Here is a 24,239-nt window from a genome sequence, read left to right as displayed (position 1 = left end):
ATCAAATTGGTGCAATGATTACAGACTGTAGACACTCGAAAAGTATAGCTCATGTTCTAGTAGTAAGTGCCTTTTATTGAGAAACACTGTTGTTGATATCCATTGACCCCATGGACCCTGAACACACTGTTATTGGTCCACCTCGTCTCACATCTGCTCTGCTCCTGACCCAAGCCTACATCAGTCAGAGCCTTGTTTACTCAGTGTGTGGCTGTCCTTAAAGCAGCGGGTGCTCTCTGAACCTGTAGGGGAGCTCTGTCACTTTAAGTCCTCTTCGCTCAGACTGTTGGTCCAGGACTAGACTTGGCCCAAACTCTTTGAGGTGGTCAGATGCCATGTTTGGACAGATGTGTGGCCCTCTGCTGAGCTTGTCCAACTCCTCACTGAGAGAAAAGAGGTTATAGATTACATCTAATGAGGTACAAATAGGGACACTTTGGTAAATATACAATGTTTTGAGCTGTAAAAGGGGATTGGGTTAGCTTTTTTGTGCCATCAAAGCAAATTAAATTATGCAATCATCAATTTGTTTAAGTCTTCAAGTGAAATTGCAATTTTGATACAAAGGAAAAGGCTTGATACTATTTTTGATACCGCAATGAAAATACATTAAATCACTATTTTGATTTGGGAATAGAATTGTATTTCAACACACAATAAAAAGCAGTTTATAGTAGTATCAGTCTATACATATCTATTCTGTAGTATTCTAGATCTTTGCATTCCTAACCCTTGTCTGGTTTAGTCTGGAGTCTGCTCAGATAACATGTGTTTTATTGCGCGTTGTGAATATCTCCCAGCTGGACTGACCCGCCAGAGGCACTCAGTCCTAATGAAGTCAAGCAAACATCCTGCATCCAAAGGCATGTTGAGGATGTTTGACATTGCATCACTCTGTTTTATGAAAGCTGTGCTAAACTAGTTATCAGAATCTGAAACTGATCAATTGTTGAATATATCATCTCCTATAATGTCACGATTAATAGAGTTTTACATTTATTGTCATAATATATGTCATAGTGGTATTAAATAAAGCCATATGATATAGATTTGATAATCAGTTACATAGTGTCATTGAAAGTTAACTCAATTACTCTATTATACACTTAAACTTAATATAGCAAAAGATAACTAAATATTTGTGCCAAATAAGTTACAAATATATTTGGATGTATGTACATTTGAAATAAAATAAAAATAAGTAAACATTAAATACATCTACTCTATGTACAATAACAACTGGGCAGAGGAGGTACAACGATGAAAATGATAGATCTGACATGACAGAAGGTTATTTATTACATAAGTGGTTATGTAAAATACATCATATACACTGCAGCTTTCATCATTTGTGTTTTTGCATTGTAAATGTGGTTTTGCAATGTTGGAATTCATGACTTGGTTTCTAATAATTAGCATGTGTGAGTGTGTGATTGGTCAAAAACTTCTGTTTATCGAACACATTCAGGGACGCATTCATGTTTCTGGGGGTCTATTATGTTGTCCCACTGACCCAATAATTTGTTTTTACCAAACACAGGGGGGAAATGGTTGGAGTCTCTAAAGTGTGACACAAATGACCTAAAAATATCTTGTTTTGACTAAGATTGGTGAACATTTACTCTGCAATGCACTGTCTATTCCAACATCACATGGCCTGCACATGTTTCTTAAGTTTTATAGTGTTACTGGCCAGGCAACTGTTTTCAATTGATTCTTGGATGCAGAGAAGCACAGCGTGTCCCTGTTTTAGACCCTATTAAATTTAGTTATGCAATCAAATCCCATAGTGTTTGTTTGGATGTAATCTTATTTGATAATCCCCAAATGACTACTTTATATGTAAATTCTAATGTTTGCTTTAATGTTGTTTGTTGCAGGTATTCAAGAGGGAACCGAGTGCACCAAATGTAAAAATGACTGGGCCTTACGAGCTGCCATTGCCCTGCTTTACGTCCTCTGTGCCCTGCTCACCATCGCAGTGGCTGTCCTTGGATTCAAAGGTACGGTGATTATAAGGCATTGGAAAAGTACTGATAGGCAAGATTGTGATAACCATAATGCCCAGTGCAAAATTGATGTTAATAGACAGTATAGACAGTTTAATGGACTTGGACTTAAAACAACAAAACAAGCAAAAAGAAAAGTTGATGTATTTAACTTGAGTATTTCATTTCTTTTGGATCAATATCATAATCTGAACAACAAAATATTCTGTCAAAATCTATGTAATTCTTTATTAGTTTAGCTGTTTATATTTGTATAAAATGTTATGATGATGATGGATACTATTATGATTAAAATGAACACGATCCTACAATTAAAACATAAATTGCAAATCTATTTCACAATTGCAATGCTTGTCAGTTATTCAGCCTGTGTGTTGTGTTCTTGTGTTCTTCTTTTTCTTTGAGGTGATCAGTTTTTTGGAGTATCGTATAAATATAGGACAATTGTTCTACTCTACCATAAATCAGCTGCTTTTGTCTAGTTGCATAATTTTTCTCACACTAACTAACTTATACCCTTACTTAACAAATACTTTTTAACTGCATTCATAATTCTTGACTTTGGTCTTCCTCTCAGCCTCTTGTCTGGCAGCCCTAACCACTATAATCCTTCTAACTATATATTCACGATCCCTCCACTGAACATTGCCAAACCATCTCAGTCAGGCTTTATTTTTATCTGCAAAACACCTAACCAAAATGATTTTCTCCTTGTACACATTCATACTCCAATCCATTATTATGAACAAGTGAAATTCAACACATTTCCCATTTATTTTTCCTTTTTTCCCTTGAGATATCCAGTTCTTTCTTTGTATGCACACAGTGGCAACTCATTCCAAATGTCCAAATATTCAATATGTCTATTTTAGTTGTGTCAAAATTCTAAATGTTGACATTGTTGAAATCTAGACCGTCTGGAGCCACAAAATACGCATATTAAGACTAAAGGATACCATCGAAGAAACTAACCAACAAATTCAAAAGCAGTAGTGAGTATTCTGTCTCATAGGCAATGGCGGAGTACATGTAGTAAAGCACTGTACTTATATACGTATATATTTTAGGTATCTGTACTTTACTTAAGAACATTTTACAACGGATAATTTTTACTTTTACTTCACTACATTTGAGAGCAGGTATCTGTACTTTATACTCCACTACATTTTTGAACTGGACTGAAAAGTAAAAAGTACTTTTTATATGATTTCAGGGGTTATTTTTACCATGTTCGTGGTAACATGGAAAAATTAAGAAATTGATTTGAATTGCAAATGTTGACCGAAATATGTATAATTTTTAATCAATATCACTACATTTAACACTAACAAATTAACACTTGTGTGAAATACTTTTCTTTTTTACTCTTAAAATAAAAGTTTAAACGGGTACTTAAATACTTTTGCATTAGTAGATTTTTTTCATGTGATATTTATACTTTTTGCCTCTGTATCTGTACTTTCCATTCAAAATTGAGTACTTCATCCACCACTGCTTACAGGTCAGGCCCTGTACTATGAAGCTAGATTAGAAGGTTATCAATGCAAGTCTGGGTCAACCCTGGTTTATCTAAAGCTGGATCACTTTTTATTGAGCTAGATCTAAAGAGTAATATGCCTTGAAGCTTAACCTGTTTTGGACCAAATTCCTGTATTTTTGTGTAAGATAAGAAAGAAGTGAAACAAGTGCCTTTTATTCCATCTATGGCACTATAACTTTTTGTGAGTTTTAGGCCATGGATTAGTTCTGTTATTCAAATCGATAACCTGTTTCCCTTTGTTATTTTACTATGAACAATCGTTATATCGACAGTCGACATAGTAAAATGATTGCATCCCATGAGAAATATGGCAGAATTTATGAATGGACCATCAAACTGAACACAAAAGTATAACCTTGTTTGTGTACTTCAATATATCTCCCACCACGAGAACATGCTCACAGCTTGTGCTCACAGCTCCATAGAAAACGCAGGGTTAAGCCGGTTTATTGCTTGTTATTGAGAGAGACGTATCCAGTTTAATTCCAGCCGGTTCAAACCCAGTCAGCGTAAACAGCCCAGGGTTCCTTCAGTAAATCCAGTCTGCCTTACTCGTGTTCGGACGTAACCCTTACAGTAAAATAGACTTGCATTGCACATGTATATTTGTATTTTGCCTCGTCATAGCAGCTGAGTACTTCCTGGTGTTGTTTTGGAGTTCATATGATGTCTGTGGTTTGAGCTGTAATGTTTAGCAGATGACCCTGCACTTTAACCACTTATGGGACGGTTTTATGGCACAGTAGTAATTTGTAAGGTTCACTTGCACAGAGCAACAAGTCACAAAGATTTCACTGAGTTTAGTTTTCTTAAGATATTTTTCCCCTGTGTTGTGGTGCTAGGTTGGATTAGTACGTAATAATGGGTCACTTTATATCCTTGGTGTCACATGTAATTGATTAAAGGTGCACTGTGTAACTTTTCAGAAAATTTAGATTGGGCTTATTTAACTGTTTTTAAATTGAACTTTTAACCTTTGTAAGCAATAATTCTATGGAAAAAGTGTCAAATTAAGTGTAGAAACAGAATTTGAAGTGAGTGGGTTTGAATTGCATAATCCTCTTCCCAGCATCTAACCCAAAGTGGATTCCATGTTATTGTTTCATGTTTTGTCATTTTTGGAACAATAACAAGGAAATTTTAGGATGCACTCCCCAGAACATTTTTTCTTGTCATTTGTGGACGCCCACACAGGGACAAGAAACAGAAAAGGCTCACGAGAAATTCAACATGTGATTTTCATTATGTTAGCTGTTTGTAGCAATAGCGAATCTAGTCTGTATTTATGTGTATCAATCCACAGTTGCCTGGTTACATAAAATCAAAAAAGTTTGTAATCTTTCCAACTCAGCCATAATCTTCTGCCCATGAAGGTTGGCATTGAAATAGTACTATGTGTGAATGTTGTGCGCCCCCTGGTGTTTGAGGAATGTTATTGCAGAATTACGTTGGTACTATATTGTCCTAACATTTTTCTCCCAATCTTTGATAGTGGTCCAGAGAATGGATAATGTGACAGAGGGCATGCAGAATTATGGGGGCAAGATCAGTGACGTGGAGACAGATCTAAAGAAATTCGGTAAGTTTAGGTTTGTTTGTTTAATTCTGCAAAAAATAGATGGTTTAATTATTGAAATTAGTTGAATTCCTCTTCTCCTTCTTCTTCTTCTTCTTCTTCTTCTTCTTATTATTATTATTATTATTATTATTATTATTATGGAAACTGCATATGAGTTTTATATCTACTGAGTAATGATTTATTTAAACATAAATCAATAAATATATTTAATTAAGCTGAAATATCCAGCCTTTTTGCAAATATTGTTTCAAAACAAGACTCAAAGTATAACTTCTTTTTAATGTATACTGTGTATTTAATTTGACAATCCATACTCTATGCTCTGTGTCTGTCAGGTAACCAAGCAGGACAGAAGTCAATAAATGCTACCAGTGAAATCCGGACTTTTAAGTCTGACTTGGAGACGCTAAGGAGGCAGCTGGACGAGATTGCACTCAGAGCCACAAAGAACCGGGACGTCCTGGAGGAGCTGCGTCTGACGGGGGGAGACATGCAGACCACACACACCTCTTTACAGGGTGTTTTGGACTCCAACTCTGCGTCTCTGCGCTCTGTCAACCAGACCCTAACCTCCTACAGTGCCATGTTGGACAATCTACAGACAAACACGGCCTACCTCCAGTCAGAAATACAGACACAGGTGAAAGTGCAAGGGGAGAGCCAGGTCACCATCAGTGCACTAAACATCAGCCAAACTCAACAGAGAAACCTGCTGAGCAGTCTGCAGAAGACCGTGGAGGACGCAGGCCAGGCGGTGCAGAGACTCAAGAATGACTACCAGGTAAGCATTTTCTGTACCAGGGTTGCAGACACTAATCATATTAATTCTCAATAATCAATTATCTAAAAGATTTACACAATTTATGCAGCTAAAACCTGGAACAGTCTTCCTGAAGATGTGAGAGAGGGCTCTACTTTGACCATGTTAAAATTCAGGCTCAAAACAGTTCTGTTTAGCTGTGCATATGACTGGAAGGTTTTTATAAAGGTTTTTATTCTGCACTCTTATGTTTTAATGTTAATTTTATGATGATTATTTGTGATTATTTATGTTTTGATTTGTGTGATTTTAATGTCCTTCTTGTTCTGTAAAGCACTTTGAATTATTTTGTGTATGGATTGTGCTATACAAATAAACTTCCTTGCCTTACTTTATTTCACTTTTGTTTTTTTGTCTTTATTCTGTCCAAAATGGAGATTAGTCATTTGATTATTGATGTCTCCTCTTCTAGGGTCTGCAGCAGAGTGCTCGCCAGGCCCGCTCCGACACCGAGTGGCTCAAAGAGAAAGTCCAGAACCTGCAGGTGTTAGCGGCTAATAACTCTGCCCTGACTCGCTCCAACGGGGAGGCACTGGAGGACCTGGGGGTTCAGCTCAGCACTTTGGCCAGTCAGATCCAGAATGCCTCAACCCTGACTGAAATCCATGATCAGACTCTCCGAGAGCTGATGGACCACCAGAGGGACCACGACAATAGCACCTCAGCCCGCTTTGACGAGGTGGAGGCACGATTGGACCGCCATGAGAGCGACATGGACCGGGTGACAGGGAACGTGAGCTTCTCCTCTCAGCTGCTGGGGGCCATCAGCTCCGACCTGAATGGGATGAGAGCGTGTGCGGAAACAGTGATGAAGCACACAGACCTGATTGTGGCTCTGAACAGCAGCGTGACTGAGGCCCGCGCTGACAGTAGAGACCTGAAGGCCCAGCAGGACGACCTGGTGTCCCGTTTGGACAAAGAGGTGACCAGTCTGTCCACTGTGATGGAGGAGATGAAACTGGTGGACAGCAAACACTCGCAGCTCATCACCAACTTCACCATCCTGCAAGGTCAGACCCACCTCATCTCATGATACAAGCTGAGCAGGTCTTACTCATTTGCATACAGCTGTAATCTGTGCCCCCCTCTGTCTGTAGGCCCTCCTGGTCCCAGGGGTCCCAAAGGAGACAGGGGTGCACAGGGCCCTGTTGGCCAGAGTGGACCCAAGGGTGACAAAGGAGATAAAGGCGCGGCTGGGGTCGTGGGGCCTAAAGGAGAGAGAGGAGCTCCTGGTCCCACAGGTGCTATAGGGCCAAAGGGTGCAGCAGGCGTGAGAGGCCTCCCTGGAGCCAAAGGGTCCAGAGGAGCTGGAGGCAGGCCTGGGATACCTGGTGAGAAAGGAGACCCAGGGTCTCAGGGACAGCCTGGCCGGGATGGGCTCAGGGGACTGCCGGGTCTTCCAGGACCACCAGGGCCCAGAGGAGCCCCAGGACCCCCAGGTCAGGATGGTCTGCGGGGTCCTGTGGGCCCCATCGGCCCCCCTGGGCCTCCAGGTTTACCAGGGCTCCCAGCTCCGCCTCCTCGGGCCCCGCAGCCTCGGCCCACGCAGCTCCCCAAACCCCCTAAACCCCCAAAGCCGGCTGTAGCCACAGAGCAGCCTGAACGTACAGTGACACGGGAGGTCCAACCCACTGCCCCCCCTACTGCTGTTCCCGGTGAGTGACATTTGTACTATATTCATAATTTTACGTTTTTATATAATATTTGTTTATATTTAAATATATTTTCTAAATAAATGGAATTATATTCCAGGCTGCCCTCTAAATTTTAAAAAATGGAGAGGAAGCTGCTATTATTTTTCCTCTGTTGCTCAAAGACTCAACTTCGATGAGGCCAACAACTTTTGTGCCAACATTTCAACACAATTGCTGATAATCAGTGACAATGATGAACAGGTATTAACAGTAAAAATGCTTTATTTCAAGCCCCAAATGCATTCAACATGACTCTGTCACATTCTTTCTTCTGTAGCAATACATTCAAAACTCTATTGCTGGGAAGACGTACTTCTGGCTGGGCCTCACAGACAGAGAGAAAGAGAATGAATGGAAATGGGTGGATGGGACATTACCTCAGTTCACGTGAGTTCATGCATTATCATGCAGTTACTCACAACATATTAAACAGCAGAGCATGTTATTTAATAATGTTTTGCATACAATAACCTTTATTTTATAGAAACTGGAAGCCGGGGCAGCCTGATAATTGGACCCATGGACATGAGGACGGAGAGGACTGCGCTGGGCTCATTCACCAGGCCAAGTGGAATGACTTTTACTGCACTGACCGCATCGGCTTCATATGTGAACGCCCAGCTGATGGTTTGCACTCACTATATACTGTTTAGTCATAGAGGTGGAAAAGATGGGAATAAAGACAGAAATATATATGTACAGAGATAGATCTTTCACTGTAGCAAAATGTGAAAGCGTTAAAATATTACAATAAGCACCTTGACCATAATAGTCAAGTCTAGTCAAATTTATTTACAGAGCACATTTAAAAACAACCACCACTGCCCAAAGTGCTGTACAAATACTAAAAGTGCAATTTTATAAAACAAAACATACAAAAGTACGATAATGCCATAATTTTAGCCCAATCCTAAAGCATGAGCTTTCATATTCATCTTTCATATGCACTGTTGTTATGAAAGTATTTGGTCCTGATTTAAAAAAAAACAAGGTTTTCATATTTTCTTTCATGACATCAAGTGTTTGAATTTAATTTTTCTTTTTTTTCTTTTTTTCTTTTATTATATAGACTTTCCAGTTTTATAGCAGTGGCCCATCCCACATGAGCATGGATGGAGGAGCTCTAGCGTTGACTAGAAGACTTTGATAAAATCAGTCAGTGTCACGGAGACCAGCACTGACGTATCAAAAGGCACTTTACAACAGTGTGGTGCAAAGGACTAAACAAGCACAGGCCGGGCCCCTGCTTTTGGGACAAAGCGTTTTATATGAAAATGTAAGAATCTTGGAGTTCAAGTGAAGTCCTTATGTTGTACAGGATTATCTGTAAATAGTGACAAATTATGTTCAAATAAATCATTTTTTTCCTCTGTTCTGCAAATATATGAAATTATACTGCTATTAAAGCTACCGCTATTTAGTATTTTTGATACTACACAGACGTGAAACTGTGACTGTAACTAACTTTTCAGAAAGTGCCCATGGATCATTAAATGACTGCAACATTTTCTTACATTCACTGCCTTTAAACTTTAATATGTACCTGTATTTTTAGACATATAAATACTATACAAGCGAGCCACTGTCCATTATGCCAAATTTGTGAACGTCTTTTATTGGTTTGTGTGAATGAATAATTAGTATCATGAAATGAAAAAGAGTTTATTATATAATCATTTAGGCCTATATTATGTTTTTAAACAAATCAAATCAACGTACAGTAAAAACGTTAAGAAGACATTTGTTTTATTTAAGTAATAAAATGTGATTTTGATAAACCTATGGTTGTGTAATTACTCTTTGCTCCAATGACGCAAATGTGTCGAATTCAACTTTAAAGGTGCATTCATTTTTCTGGTAGAGGATCGGCCACCTGCTTTGAGATGCCCTATGTGAAATGTTCCACAGTATGGCATTAAACTTATCTATGAGACAAGGTGCTGATGCCTCCCAGGCCAAGTTAGTCAGTGTTATTGAAAGGCAGTCCGTTTCAGTCAAACTTGACCATGACTTATTATAGCTCTTATTATATTATATTGTTGTTATTATATATTTCTTAATTCATCCTAATGATTTACAAATTCAACCCACTAAAAGGACTGTAAATTGCTTCTAGCTTGGCATAAATCCCGTCCAAAAATATACTTGGCAATAAAACTTCTAGTCCCATAATGCTTTAGTGATGAAGCGTCACCACCATCTGATCACGTGACTACCATCACCTGACAATGACATGTTATTTTTAGGGAAAGGGTGATTTCGGGTCTATATTTGGGTTAATAATATAGCTCATATCAAGTATTAGTATTTACATTATGAGTCGGTTTAGTGGTATCTAAATCAGCCAGTTTGTAGCTTTTATTCGGGATTCATTGTTTTGATTACCCAGCATGCCTAGCTTGTTGCCGTCTGACGGAGCCGAGTGAAGTGTCTGGAGAGGGAGCTAACACCAAGCTGCATTTATGAAGTTACTATGATTTACTGTCGTATGAAATAAAGAATTGCGGGATTTAGACTAAAGAAAAGTCGACAAGACATCAGCAATGCCTCTCTTCACGACAAACCCTTTTGATCAAGATGTGGGTGAGTAATAAAAGGACAGGGGGCTGCGCAGGCTGCTCCCTCCTCGAGCTAACTCCACTCATCTAAAGCTTTGTTTGACTTTTACATTCACATCATGTTAGAGCTAATTGTGCTAGACTGAATTACGGCTGGAAGATACTTTTTTGGTATATCACTGACATTAATCTCGCGTTTGTTCTGAATATAACACCCAGGCTATGTCCATAATGTGGATACAAGTGGCTAGCTGTCGAAAGCTAACCTCTCTATAGATTTTAGTCTTTTGTCCCAATACAGACGTAGTATTAAGTTATAACATATTCATAACATCGATCATATAGTCTGTGGCAGATTGTAGCAAACAACATCTCATACGAACCGAGTCTGACTATATCAGAAATAACGATAATACAACAATACAACAGTACAACATAACAACAATACAACAACGACATGTACAAGAAAACATCAGCTGCGTTTTACATTAAAAGTATGTGACAGCATTATAGTCAGTGTTATGAACTCCCCTTTACTCTTTCATTTAACATTATTATTGTACAGATTCTTATTCACGTTATCAGAGATGTTGAAGACTTGAAATAACTAATATTAGTGCATGATTTAAAAGAGGCTGAAAAGCAATATAAGATAAGCCTTTATCTGTCCCACCATGGAAAAATTTCAATTGGAAGACAACTATTAAAAGACTGTACAATAGACATAAAACTAAATCGTGAAGTTATGATTATGAAGCACAATAGTAGGCTAAAACCGTAACAACCCCTATCTGATCACTATGGTTATGAGCTCAAGGCCACACCTTTTCCTTGTCTTCACTATTGTATGTTTTGTTTTTGTTTTACAGAGAAAGCGACGAGTGAGATGAACACGGCTGAGGACTGGGGCCTCATTCTGGACATATGTGATAAGATAGGACAGTCACGCACTGGGTTAGTGAACAGTCTTTATAGTAAATCTAACTTGAGAATGGTACATATTTGACATTTGACAGAGTTACCACAGCAGTAACATGTATATCTTTGTAGGCCAAAGGAATGCCTTCGCTCTGTAATGAGACGGGTAAACCACAAGGATCCCCATGTGGCCATGCAGGCTCTCACTGTAAGCAATTCATTTAAATATTTTTCTATTTTCTTTCTTTTAAGGTTTAGAAGTTTTGCTTAGTTTGATACATATTTTACTCTCCCCTCTTAGCTTCTTGGGGCTTGTGTCTCAAACTGCGGCAAAATTTTCCATTTGGAGGTGTGCTCTCGGGAGTTTGCCAGTGAAGTCAGTAGTGTATTAAACAAGGTATTAACTATTGTATAGTTGTAATCACTGGTTCTTTAAAACTGAACAGGTTAGTCTAAATGTGCGACCTTAAATCTTCAGGGTCATCCTAAGGTGTGTGAGAAGCTTAAGGCCCTTATGGTAGAGTGGGCAGAAGATTTCCGTAATGACCCCCAACTTAGTCTGATCTCAGCCATGATCAAAAACCTACGAGAGCAAGGGGTCACTTTCCCCGCTGTGGGCTCACAGGTCAGTGCAGAAATTATGTGAATTATTTTTGTATTTTTAACAAATTATTTATAAATATTAACATTTTCATAGGCTGCAGAACAAGCAAAAGCAAGCCCAGCGTTAGTGGCAAAAGATCCAGCCACTGCAACCACCAAAAAAGAGGAAGAAGACCTGGCTAAAGGTAGGAATGAGAGGTTAAGAAGTTGATGGGATTTTATATGTATATATATTTTTCTTAATTTTCTTTTTGTCATTGGCTGAATGGTAGTCGTATGCCAATGTCTACTTCAAATATGTTTATAGACATGCTTATTTTCTAATAACCTGAGATTAGATGTTAATGTTTACAAATTGGTTTATATTATCCACAGATTGATTTATTGATTGATAGATTTTTTTTATTTTTTATTTCTGATTTTATTACCGAAAATATTTTTTTCATCTTTAGTTTACAATTACGTATTTGTTGTAGGAAGGAATACACGTATACCAGATTTTTTTATGCATTTTAAATAACAGGCCACAATTTTCTCTGTTATTCTCTCTGTCTGTTTGTAGCTATTGAACTGTCTCTGAAGGAGCAGCGTCAGCAGCCTCAGACCTCCCTGTCCAGCCTGTATCCCAACACCTCCAGTCTGCTCTCCTCTCACAAGTCCGATGGGAGGAAAGTCCGTGCCATCTACGACTTTGAGGCCGCTGAGGACAATGAGCTTACTTTCAAGTCCGGAGAAATCATTACTGTTCTAGATGACAGGTGGAGTTATTTAGTAAAAGGTGAAATGAAAATCTAAGATATGTGTTTTAAATTATTTTTTTTGTATGTGGGTGCAGTGATCCAAACTGGTGGAAAGGGGAAACGTATCAGGGAGTGGGTCTGTTTCCGTCCAACTTTGTGACAGCTGATCTGACAGCTGAGCCCGAAATGAGTAAGTACAATTCTATATATCTGCTTTGGTTGGCTTCACGTTCAAGAATTTGATTGTCATATTTCAGATTATATATTGTCATATTTCAGATTTTATATATATATATATGTGTGTGTGTGTATAGTATAGTATATGTATAGTATAGTATATTATATATAGTATATTTATTTATATATATATATATATATATGTGTGTGTATGTATATATATATATACACACATATATAATATATATAATATACTATACATAATATATATACTATACTATACACATATATATATATATATATATATATATATATATATATATATATATTTTTATCATTTTTTTTTTATCATTTTTTTTACCAAATAGTAAAGACAGAGAAGAAGTCTGTGCAGTTCAGTGAAGAAGTCCAGGTGGAAACTATAGAGCCAGAGCAGGAGCCTGTGTACATAGACGAGGTAAGTCCATAACTATACTACCATTAATTATGAATGTCAATATACAGTAGAATACATAACTAACATGTACTAACCTTTTATTATGTGTTTCCTCTTTAGGATAAAATGGACCAGCTATTGCAGATGATCCAGAGTGCAGATCCCACAGATAACCAATCAGACAGTGTAGAACTTCTCCAGTTAGAAGGTAAAAGAAATATGAAAATAGAATATTATAGGGTGACTTTTTTTTAAATATGCAACACATTCAGGAGTTAAAAGGCACTGTACCTGATTTTTCTTAAAAATGTTAAATCCAGAATTGGTACATTTTAAACAGTTTGCTGTGGTCCAGACTTTCTTCATTCTTTCCTTCTTTCCTTCTTCACTTCTTCTTCCTAACCCATTAGTATCCGAATTATTCAGTTTAAAAGTGCTTATCACAACTTTCTGATGCCAGAGTGGAGTTTTTATGCAATAAAGCTAATAACAACTATGTTAATGATGCTAATAACAACTAGCATTCTAACAGCACATCAGCCTTACTTCCTTATTCACAATAAATGAAAATGACTTATAATTAGATGCAGAAAGCATGCAGCGGTCTCATTTTGACCCTAAAAGCTGCTTTTTCTGTATATCTGTACAAGGGTAAGAACATAACAAATGTTATTTAATATTTTTAATGGTATAGCTCTTTAATGTTGACTGTTTTTGCAGGTGCTTGTAATCAAATGGGGCCTCTCATTGACCAGAAGTTGGAGGACATAGACGGGTAATCATTTTGAATAGTGTTTCTATTATACTTCTATAAATCATGTATCAATATTGCATCAGATACTATGAATGTGTCTTAATGTGTTATATTGTTGTGGTCTGCTGTCAACAGGAAACACTCTGAGTTGTCAGAGCTCAATGTAAAGGTGATGGAGGCTCTGTCTTTGTACGCCAAGTTGATGAATGAAGATCCAGTTTATGCCATGTATGCCAAGCTGCAGAGCCAACAGTACTACATGCAGCAGCCCAACAACGCAACACAACAGGTGAGATCACAAACAAGACAGAATAAACAATGTTGGATTGGATCTAGGGTTTGTGTTTTTCTTTTTGGGAGACTCTTGCATTGGCTTTAAGTTCAGAAGATATAATATAAGGTGTAAGTTGTTTTTTCTTACTTTTTTCATATATTATGTAAGGAAATAAAAAACAACTGAAAAATTAAAATATTTAATATTTGACAATAATACAGATAAGAGAGGAAGGAGAACATGCGCAGTGAATAACCTGATTAAATCTTTAATGTATGTTTGCCCTCTCTCCTCAGGTGTACCCAGGTCCGCCTGCCTCTGGGTCTTATGCCATGAGCGGCCCCGCAGTCCAGGGTTACACTGTTCCTATGGAGCAACTCCCAGCTGGAGCACCTATTCCTGGACAACCAGCCCCTAGGTACATTTTCTTGTTCTTTTGCTGGAGTAAACAAGACTTGTGTGAGTAGTTGGAGTTTCTTCATTGTGGGTCAGTCAGGATTTACTGTGGTTGAGACCTCGTCTGTACTATACAGAATATGTTTTATTTATGATTCAAGAGGTATTCTGGTAGTTAGTTTACTAAGTCTTTGCATTACCTTGTGTATGAATTGTGCTATACAGATAAACTTGCCTTGCCTTGCCTAAGTGACTGACAAAATCATCATAGATACTCCTTGTTTCCTGAAATATAAGGTGGAGGATTCATGGACCACATAAAAAATTGGAACTAAACTCCAAAACTAAACCTTGCCTAGACCAGGACTAAAGCAAGATAAGTATGAACCTACTCTAGTCTAAAATGTCCGCTTTCTCTTGCAGTGATGTTCACATGTACATGGGACAGCCCCCTGTCTACACAGCACCCCCTGGCAGCATGCCCCCCTCTGAAGTCCAGTCCTACCAGAACCCTGCCGCTGCCCCAGGACCAGCTCCAGGCCCTAATCCCTCTGCACTCACACAAGCCCCAAACTACAGCGCCCCTTCTGGTCAGAGCATAGCACCTTCAGACGCTGCCCAAGCCCCTTACCTAGAGAAAGCCTTGCTATAGGTCTCACTGTTAAGTTTGTTCCCACACCACACTTCAGGCCTGATCAAATGGAGGTTTAGCATGATGCCTGTGTCTTAAATTTCATGTAAGAATTGTTTTTTGAGGAGCAGGGTGGTTGGAGTGCTCTTGCCTATAAGGAAAGCTGTTTGTAAAATTCTCAGGCAGACTAATAGTAACCTCTTTGCTGGTCTCCCCGTGTTATAAAGGACTCCAAATTAATAATTCCCCATCAAAGAAATGAGTGAATGATTCTCTGGCGGTGTAAAAGTGACGACCTAACAACTAGTGAAAAGTGGCTCTTGATCAGGTCTACCCACTTTAAGTAATTTGGATTTGTTCAAACCATCTATAAGACTGCTCAGCTGGAGATAATGAAGTGAAAAAGGTAAATGCATTTTAACATTGGTTACTCCATTATGACCATGATATGGGTTGCACTGTCAGCCAGTAGGTTGTCATTTTAACATATTTGAATATTTTATTGCTGCACTTTGGTTTATTTATAGTTTTTCATTGTTTTGCCACCTCTTTTTGATCAGCCCTGAAAGAAACACTGGATACATAATACACTACAAGACATGCTATGGGAAAGGCATCTTCTATAGTATGTAATAGGTTAACTACCCATTTACTAACTGAACAGTCACTAGGGGGCAGCCTTCTCACCCACTCCTCCGATGAAAACTGACTATGGATCACACAGGCTTAACATGGCGTTTTTATTCTAATGATACAAGGACTATGATTATTAAAAATAGATTACTTCTCTGTATATGTTGTTCACTTTTAGAAGTACTGAAACTGACGCCACTTTTTGTTTTTGTTTTTTTGGAGGGAAAAATCTCAAGAAGCAGCATGCACAACCTTTTGTAAATACTGTAATGATTTGGTAGTGACCACGAATCAAGTGTGTTCAATTCCCAGCCTTAAGGTAGACCATTTTAGAGTAGTGGTATTGAATCAAAAAGACACAATATGCAAGTGCTTATGTTCTTTATAAAAAATATATTATAAGGTATACACAACACTAGATAATAAAACAACACAGTCAGATTTATATAATTCACTTAAACCTGTAACTAACTGGTCATATTTACCAAGCTAAAGCTGAATTTTTATCTCAAACAATGTCAGTTCTAATTAATTATTTCCTATTCACGGGTTTCAGGCAAATATTTCCTTCTTTCCCTAATCAAAAAAACATAACATTAATTACTGTCACCACAGCAATTAAGCTTGAATACCCATGAATAATATGAAACCAGAACTAGCAGTTGTTCCAAAACTGATTTAGCATTTGCCAATATTGCAATAATAAGAATCAAATTGTGAAGTCTACCTTTTGTAAACTGAATCATTCGGCTGGTTGGTCACACTTGTATCTGAGGAGCGTAAAACTGGCTGAACCCCAAGTGTTGAAAACATTTGTGTTTCAAAACATTATTTTCGTAGTGCATTTTAACTTATGGTTTTGATTGTTATGCTATTTTTAAATGGAGAAATCTTGCAGGATGGATGTATGTATTCACAGAGCAGGCGTATGATGTATTATTTTGTTGTATATTTAAATTACTCGGGACATGTCTGTGTTGTACTGTAAGGTCAAATGTGAATAACAAGCCACCCTCAAAATTTTGGAGAGCAAAAAACAAATTTCAGGGTTTGTTGACATCTCTAGGCTCTCAGTCAGTTACAGTGTTGAAGCTTTAAGATCAAAATATTCAAAAACTCACCTTTCTCATGTTTGAAAAATGCTGCTTCTCGAGTTGTCTGCGAGTATTGATGGGATTGAAATTGCAAAGTACATAATATGTTGTAGCCATAATGTATAATGATGCACAGGGAAGGAAGAGTACGAATGAAAACTTGACCTCTTAGGATATTATGTTCTCAATTACATTTCATTTTAACACTGTTTTCCCCTTTATATAATCCAACACTAAACTACACAACTTAGACTGGTCAAAACATTACAAATTCAATGCATTTCTGTTCCTCATTTTAAAGCCATAAGCATTTATTTAAAAAGTTGAGTATTTCAACTTTGATTTTAATCTGTGGTTACTTAATTTCAAATTCCATTATTTAACTTTGAGGATTTTGGTCCTGATACCCTTTCTAACACACTTTTAAGTTTGTTTTATTTACCACAGCGATTAGTGTTCATCACGACTAATAAAAATCCTATTAAAAATGTGTTAAATATATGAAACCTATCAATCTTTGTAGTGTACAGCTAAATTTAAACTTAAAAATGAAAGACTGAAATGCATTGACATATGTTCTTGCTGACTTAATGATGATCTAAGACTTTGTACTGCCTTCCTCTGACTTAAAAAGTAGCCAATAAGCAGTTGGATGTAAGATGGTATGTGATAAACTTGCAGGTATTGTGGGACCATTGTTTGGACTTGGAGCCAGTCTATATCACACATTTTGAACATGTAACGTATTGTGGCAGCACATCGATGCACCTCAGCATGGGGTAACTGTTGTACAGGATCTAAACTTCCTGTGTAAGTTTATGTTGGAAGGAACATCACTTTATTGTACAAGTACTGTCTAAAGTTGTACCCCGCTGTTGGTATGTATTCTTTTAACCATACTTATTAATTGGTATTGACAATAAAAACAGGCCAAATGTACAGAATAATGAGTGTGGGCATTTTTTGCTTTTGCACAATTTAACTAATCCTTAAGGTCATCGTAGGTCACATATCAGTTGAGTGGACTGGTTCCTTTAAGTGCGTATGATGGGTTTTTATAATTAATGCTTGGTTTGATGGGATAATACCTGTACTTTTACATCAGTCAAGTGGTTGTTTGTGGACAAATGCAAGGATAATTTAACTATTGTGTAATTTAGACAAGTTAAGCATTTTTTTACAGCATGGATCCTAGGTAAAAGTTTTGAAATTACCTTTATGCTTGTCACTGCTGCCCATGTCCAGCCAGGAATTAAAATGAGTAGAAATCAAAAAAATATGCACTTTAATGTGAGGCAGATTTGAATCATGTCAGGTGAATGTGACTGTACCAGCTCAAATTTATCTGAATCATTTTAACATATTTAATTTAGTCAGTCATTACCAAAACACCTCATGCTGCTACAACAAAAAATTATATATGTAAACTCTACTAAAGTGGAAGCTTATATATGTTGTACATGTCTAAAATGTGTTATAGTGTGTGTAGAATTAGAAAAACATATATGTGTTATAGACAAAATTATGAAATGTGGGAATTCTAAAGGGTGGAGTTTGGCTCATTTGAGTGGCGTAGGTCTTGTTTCTGGGACATGTATCCACTGGCAGGCTGTACTTCTGCTATAGCCTACTTTTAAATTAAATTGTACAGAGGAAATCCTAAAATCCCTAATGTCACAGATCTATAATAAGAACAAACAAATGTGTCTTGGGTAGTGGAGATATATTACCCACCTCTATTCCAGTGGACTAATTTATTTTTCATTAGCCTATGTATTTTATTTTATTTTTTTCATTATGTCTATGTAAATTACAATTGTTTAAGCCAGAATTTGACATGTAACCTCAACATGTTTAAAGATCCCAGCAACAGACTTAACTTGACTAGTATCACCTTAAGGTTATGGGATGGGTGTGTGCTTTTCTAGCCTCATAAAGCCTTGTAAATGAAACAGTGTCCCACACGTGGTGCACTGTAAGCACTCCAGCTGTTCAGAGTTCAATGCATCCTTTGGAGACATGCCCGTGAAAAGTGTTTAGCACCTGAACACATCATTCTGGGGCCACTATGCCGTCTGGAAAAACTGTCAAACTGATCGTATATGAAATCTTGGAGTTTACAGCCTTTGTTGCCCCGGTCTTTGTGGTTTTGGAGAGATTTGCAGGTCTGCTACGGGACATATCTAACCAGGACTGGACCACGTACTGGCTGATCGTCTCTGTATCCGTCGCTTATGTGACCTCCGTGACTCTGCTTGCGTGGGTCCCATTGGAGTATATGGTCCTGAAGAGACGCAGGTTCATCGTAGAAATCTCACAATGGTAGGACAAACATACACTGTAATATAATGTTAGAATATTATTAGAACTACTGGGCTTCGTGTAGGCCTAATATTTTATTCATTGGGGTAATGTGGGGTAAACCCTTATAATTTGTATGATATACCTATTGAAAGTAGGCTATATTAATAATTTGTTACAATAAAAGTAATTCATCATATTATGCAGGTATGTTTGACAAATTACACTGGGCTCATTAGCATCAATTTACTGTTTTTATTACCGTAGTCAAATATTTATATGGGACAACAGACGGAAATTAGCGTTTGGCTTTAATCTGGCATGTTTACATTCATGTTGAACCATGTTTGTTCATTAACATGCATTTTCCCAGTCAAATAAATAAATAAATAAAAAGTATAGGGTAATGGTAGAAATAACTTGATTTAGTACTAGGCCTACAACTGAAGTTATGTTTAATTTGTTTTCTATATATGTGAAATAAATGCTCATTTTTTATTCTTTCTTCTTCTGTTGTGTCACCAGGAGACCCACAGTCCTGACCTATCTTGTCCTCTCTACAGCTCCATGCTTTGGGATTCTTATTGCCAGCTCCAAGGTATTACCACGTATAATAGCAATAATAACAGTTTGGTGTGTTTTTTTAAGCAGTGGCGGAAGCATTATTATTGATATCATGGAGTGTTTTCATAAAGCATAATGCTATATACTGTAGATATGCCAAACATGTATCGCGGGAGTGCTACTTGCTTTTTGAAGATTTGTTGTGTGACTTTGACATGTGACTGGGATCATCACGAGACTGGTATACTCAGTAACTCGCAGTTGTTTTCTCATTAACTCATACTTTACCATTATGTAATTGTACCTTCTGTTGTATCACGTTCTTGTTCAAACAGCACAGAAAAAAAGAGTAGTAGACCATTTGACAGCTGCTTCAGATTAAAATACAGTATATTGCATAGATTGTGACTTTGTGGAAGATTAAAAAAAAATCACAAATAAACAAAACATTAAAGTCTACCAATGTAACTTAAAGGTACTATATTACATAAAATTGACTCGTGTGAGCTTTAAGCCATGTTAGAATGTTGTTACCCTCTCAAAAACATATCTGTCTATCTATCTTTATTTCATTTACCCTGGTAATTTTCATTTAATCCTTTAATTAAATGCTCTGTTCCACCTTGTGATGTCATGAAGTGGTAGTTAAACATGTGTGAATGAAACAAAACACAACTTCAGGTATGTTTTACTGAGGAAACAACATTTTAACACAGATCAGAAAATTGTGTAATATGGGCTCTAATTTAACAATTTGTTGTAGACGTGAACTCGAGAGTAAATATTGCGCTGGGATTGTGAAGGTTTTTCATCATATATTTGTTTAAATTCCTAAAAATCATGTGCTTTTTTCTGAACTGCAGTACTTCCTCTAGCTAAATAAGTCTAATTTCCCCTTGCATTGTTGTTCTTTGTGCCTTTGTGTCTGATGCAGTTCTTGATATTGACTTTTCTTTTCTTCTTATCGATCTCCAGGTGCAGGTGGACGCAGACTTGAGACTGGACCAGTTCACAGAGCTGCCTGTTTCTTTGGTGCTCTTTTCAATGATTTTTGTCGACATTGTGGAACAACTACGGCCTCATCGCCTCCTGGCACCAGGTAAGAGGTTTTCTACCGGTTTCATATTGATAGTTTATATATTTCTACTCTGGATTTGTTTTCCTCTCATGCTTTATGAAAGAAGGTCACGTTTGATTTGGGAGATCAAAAGAATGCTCAGATTTAAACCGACATTACTGATCTAGAAGAGAAATTCAAAAAAACAGAACATGACATAACATTTCTAATCGTACCTCCCCTGAAAACTCTGAAAGCAAAACCTTAATATCTTCAGATCTGTAATCTTTGTCACCTTGCATACAGGATTGTCAAAATTATTGAAAATCAGATAGTAATCGATATGAAAAACTACATAATCATTTGAACAAGTATTGATTCTAAAAAAGTCACATTCTGTCGCGACGTCTGAGGAATCAAAGATACAGACTCGGAGTAAAGGTCAAACAGAGTTTATTACAATCAAGAGAATGTTGGAGGAGCTGGTAGTAGGAAGCTGGGTCAGGGGCGGAGGAACGAGGTGGGTGCAAGAAGCGGGATCTGGCAAAAATCAAGAAAAATTAAAGCTGCAAGCAGCATCGAACGGCCCTCGCGGGCCGTGCTTCGCACTCGGCCAACCCGGCACTCCCTGTGGGTCCCTTTTTTATTGCGGCTTTGGGCTGCACTTGTCACCAAACAAGTGAAAAGACATTGGAAGTGCTGATGCACAAAATGCAAAAACATGGGTTTTCCAGGCATCGCCATGGCAATACCGTGCAAAATACAAACTTGGCCCCATGAACTTTTTTGACGGGGATGACCTGAAGAATCACTGCGCCAAATTTCACATTCCTCAATGAAGCGAATAAGTCGTTATAAGATTTTGAAATGTACGAAAATTTGGAAATTTTCCCATTAGGATTACATGGGCGCTTTCGCGCATCGCCATGGCAACACAGTGAAAAATATGACATGGGTACCATTGACTTTTTTGATCAGGAAGACATGAAGAGTCATGGTGCCAAATTTCACATTATTCCATGAAACTATAATGTTGTTCTTTGTGCCTTTGTGTCTGATGCAGTTCTTGATATTGACTTTTCCCATTAGGATAACATTGGCAGTTTGGCACATCGCCATGGCAACACAGAGCAAAAAAACACATGGGTGTGATTGACTTTATTGATTGGGATGACCCAATGGAATTTTGTGTCAAATTTGATAACATTTGGGAAAACTAAATTTTTGGCCCTCCATACAAATATATTAGATGTTCTGTAGGGGGCGCTATCGTGCCAATTTAGTTTCTATCATAATGAGTAGCTTTAGGTCCGAAAGTTTTACAACTGATTCGAATTTGAGCCAAATCGGACTTGGCATGCGCAAACAGGAGCAAATTTTGACTTTTGAAAATTGCAAAAATTCCGATGGAATTTTGCGGCTTCGCCGCACGGAAACTGCAATGGGGATCATCATAAATAGGATAACATTTGATGCCCCACTCGTCTAGATGATGTACAGTGAATTTCAGCTGTGCAGGTGAAGCGCCTTCAGAGGAGTTGACAAAAATGCGACGTCAGCAAAAACGCTGACTTTGCATTTTGGAATTTTCAATCCAAGATGGCCGACTTCCGGTTTGTCAGGGGGCGTGGCCATAATAATCTTTTTTGTTTGGCATCACTTGAAGAATGCGTGTACCAAATTTCGTGGCTCTACGCCAAACTTGACGTCGCGATGTCTCCCATTGACGCAATGTATTTTGACTTTTGCAGGGGGTGCTGTCGCGCCATTTTTTTATGCCCAATGATGCAACACATAAAAAAAATTATTTTTCGCCAGATCTGAATTTTGGGCAAAATTTGGTGAGTTTTTGAATATGTTCAGGGGGTCAAATTCCTGCTCAAAGAGCATTGACACAATGTTGACGCTGACATGCTAGCAAGAACAAATATGCATGTCCCATACATACAGGAGTCTGTGCAAGGTGCGGTGCTGCCACGAAGTTGCGCGCAAAGCGAAGCAATAGGCAATAGGCCCTACGCCCTGTATGGGCTCGGGCCTAATAAACTAACATACCGGTAATCAAAAATCAGACTGAGCCAAGCAGAACCGTACCACGGAGGATAGACTGACGATCTGGCCACGTGTGTAGAAATCCTTGGTCCCTTTGTACTCCAGAGGTGGAGGCTTGATTGCTGATCGGCTATAGGTGCGTAGTGGGTGGTGCCAGAATCTCCACCCAGTTCCAGGCATAAACACAGAAGGGAGACAACACAAAAACACAGGAGCAGACTGGGATCCTGACACATTCACACAACAGAAATGAACCTTTTCTGAATAGTTTTAGCATGATCTTGTGAGTATACGCACATGGAATTGGAATATAATGTCACAATAGTTGTTTAAGTTTATAACAATCTTAACATTGTATTTCTATCCTCTCCAGCTGATGACTTTGATACTGACATGACCAGTCCTGTACTCACCCACCTGGATACAGTCACCACCATATCAGCCCAAATGATCTCTGACCCTGTTCAAACCGAAGACACCCCAAATGGAGTAACCCACCCTGAACCCGAAGTCCGCAATGGCGTCCCCCCTGGTAGATGGCAGGACGGGACTCCTACTCGACCAACATACACACCTAGAACCACCAACACCGCTTATTTGTACTCAACTAGACCTCGTGCCTATTCTGGACCAATGAAAATCCTATGGAGAAGAGACCCCAGGGCGGAGCTGTTTGTGGAAAGTTTCATGTTTTGGTTGGATACAGTTGAGATGGTTCGAATAGGAGGGATACCTGATGTCTTTTACTCAGCTTGGGTGTTCCCGGTTTACATTTTTAGTTTTGTGTCAACTTTGAGGCTGGCTATCACCCCAAACAACCCCCTCCATTCCTGGGCAGGTGTAGTTCTTCAGGACTTTCCCTTCTTTGTCCTACGGGTGGCGCTACTAGTTGTGTTTGGATATGTGACTCCAGTGTTGTTCCTGATGAAAAACTTGATTGTGTGTCTCACATATGTCTATTTCACGTTTCTGACCAAGCTGAAGTTATTTAGGAGGCAAAGCATGTTTTAAATATGCATTATGATGGACAGTTGCTGTATTTTTTGTAGCTCAACAGATATGTAAAGAAATCTAAAATTGGATACACTCATCTAATGGATAAATTGTGTAAGATATTAAGATTAACCAACTCAGTCTACAAGTTGTTCATTGTTGTTGTGTCATAAACTAAATTTGTTGTATTCATATATTACCTACAATTTTTTTTGACAAAAAATTTGGTTAAAATAGAAGCATGTTTTTTTTTTTTTTTTTTTTTTTTGCTTGTTTGTTTGGTTCTTGAACTGGACATGCTTCCTTATTCTGAATGGACATCTCCACAAACCTGACCCTTACTTGGCCTGGAGAAAGACCTCCACTTCTGTGTTTCCATTGAAATGTTGTTCCTTTGGCTATAATCTCCCACAGCA

At 38.0% G+C, this 24,239-nt stretch overlaps 2 protein-coding genes across 2 annotated transcripts in view; both read left to right on the top strand.

The window, feature by feature from the left end:
• The window catches only part of LOC117384957 (collectin-12-like), a 40,169-nt gene extending 22,372 nt beyond the window's left edge, over nucleotides 1-17,797 (top strand). Inside the window, exons 3-25 of the mRNA XM_033982143.2 lie at nucleotides 1,881-2,003; nucleotides 5,042-5,128; nucleotides 5,464-5,909; nucleotides 6,361-6,958; nucleotides 7,046-7,603; nucleotides 7,701-7,843; nucleotides 7,920-8,029; nucleotides 8,127-8,227; nucleotides 8,325-8,338; nucleotides 10,177-10,225; nucleotides 11,070-11,154; nucleotides 11,251-11,326; nucleotides 11,420-11,515; nucleotides 11,597-11,743; nucleotides 11,816-11,906; nucleotides 12,284-12,479; nucleotides 12,557-12,651; nucleotides 13,007-13,095; nucleotides 13,195-13,282; nucleotides 13,795-13,849; nucleotides 13,964-14,117; nucleotides 14,399-14,520; nucleotides 14,922-17,797. Of these exons, the coding sequence (XP_033838034.1) occupies nucleotides 1,881-2,003; nucleotides 5,042-5,128; nucleotides 5,464-5,909; nucleotides 6,361-6,958; nucleotides 7,046-7,603; nucleotides 7,701-7,843; nucleotides 7,920-8,029; nucleotides 8,127-8,227; nucleotides 8,325-8,338; nucleotides 10,177-10,225; nucleotides 11,070-11,154; nucleotides 11,251-11,326; nucleotides 11,420-11,515; nucleotides 11,597-11,743; nucleotides 11,816-11,906; nucleotides 12,284-12,479; nucleotides 12,557-12,651; nucleotides 13,007-13,095; nucleotides 13,195-13,282; nucleotides 13,795-13,849; nucleotides 13,964-14,117; nucleotides 14,399-14,520; nucleotides 14,922-15,150 (3,752 nt within the window). The 3' untranslated portion in view covers nucleotides 15,151-17,797. The remainder of the gene's footprint in view (nucleotides 1-1,880; nucleotides 2,004-5,041; nucleotides 5,129-5,463; nucleotides 5,910-6,360; nucleotides 6,959-7,045; nucleotides 7,604-7,700; nucleotides 7,844-7,919; nucleotides 8,030-8,126; nucleotides 8,228-8,324; nucleotides 8,339-10,176; nucleotides 10,226-11,069; nucleotides 11,155-11,250; nucleotides 11,327-11,419; nucleotides 11,516-11,596; nucleotides 11,744-11,815; nucleotides 11,907-12,283; nucleotides 12,480-12,556; nucleotides 12,652-13,006; nucleotides 13,096-13,194; nucleotides 13,283-13,794; nucleotides 13,850-13,963; nucleotides 14,118-14,398; nucleotides 14,521-14,921) is intronic.
• Nucleotides 17,798-18,835: 1,038 nt separating this feature from the next.
• Nucleotides 18,836-23,953, top strand: tmem236 (transmembrane protein 236). The gene is made up of 4 exons (XM_033982141.2): nucleotides 18,836-19,178; nucleotides 19,683-19,755; nucleotides 20,697-20,820; nucleotides 23,204-23,953. Exons 1-4 carry the CDS (start codon nucleotides 18,925-18,927, stop codon nucleotides 23,839-23,841), a joined length of 1,089 nt encoding a protein of 362 aa, XP_033838032.1. The 5' UTR covers nucleotides 18,836-18,924; the 3' UTR covers nucleotides 23,842-23,953.
• The last annotated feature ends 286 nt before the right edge of the window (nucleotides 23,954-24,239 follow it).

The sequence above is a fragment of the Periophthalmus magnuspinnatus genome, chromosome 17 (assembly GCF_009829125.3).
Source record: "Periophthalmus magnuspinnatus isolate fPerMag1 chromosome 17, fPerMag1.2.pri, whole genome shotgun sequence".
Lineage (NCBI taxonomy): Eukaryota > Metazoa > Chordata > Actinopteri > Gobiiformes > Gobiidae > Periophthalmus > Periophthalmus magnuspinnatus.
The sequence above is the reverse complement of the archived record's forward strand: the minus strand, read 5'-3'. Positions and strand labels throughout refer to the sequence as shown.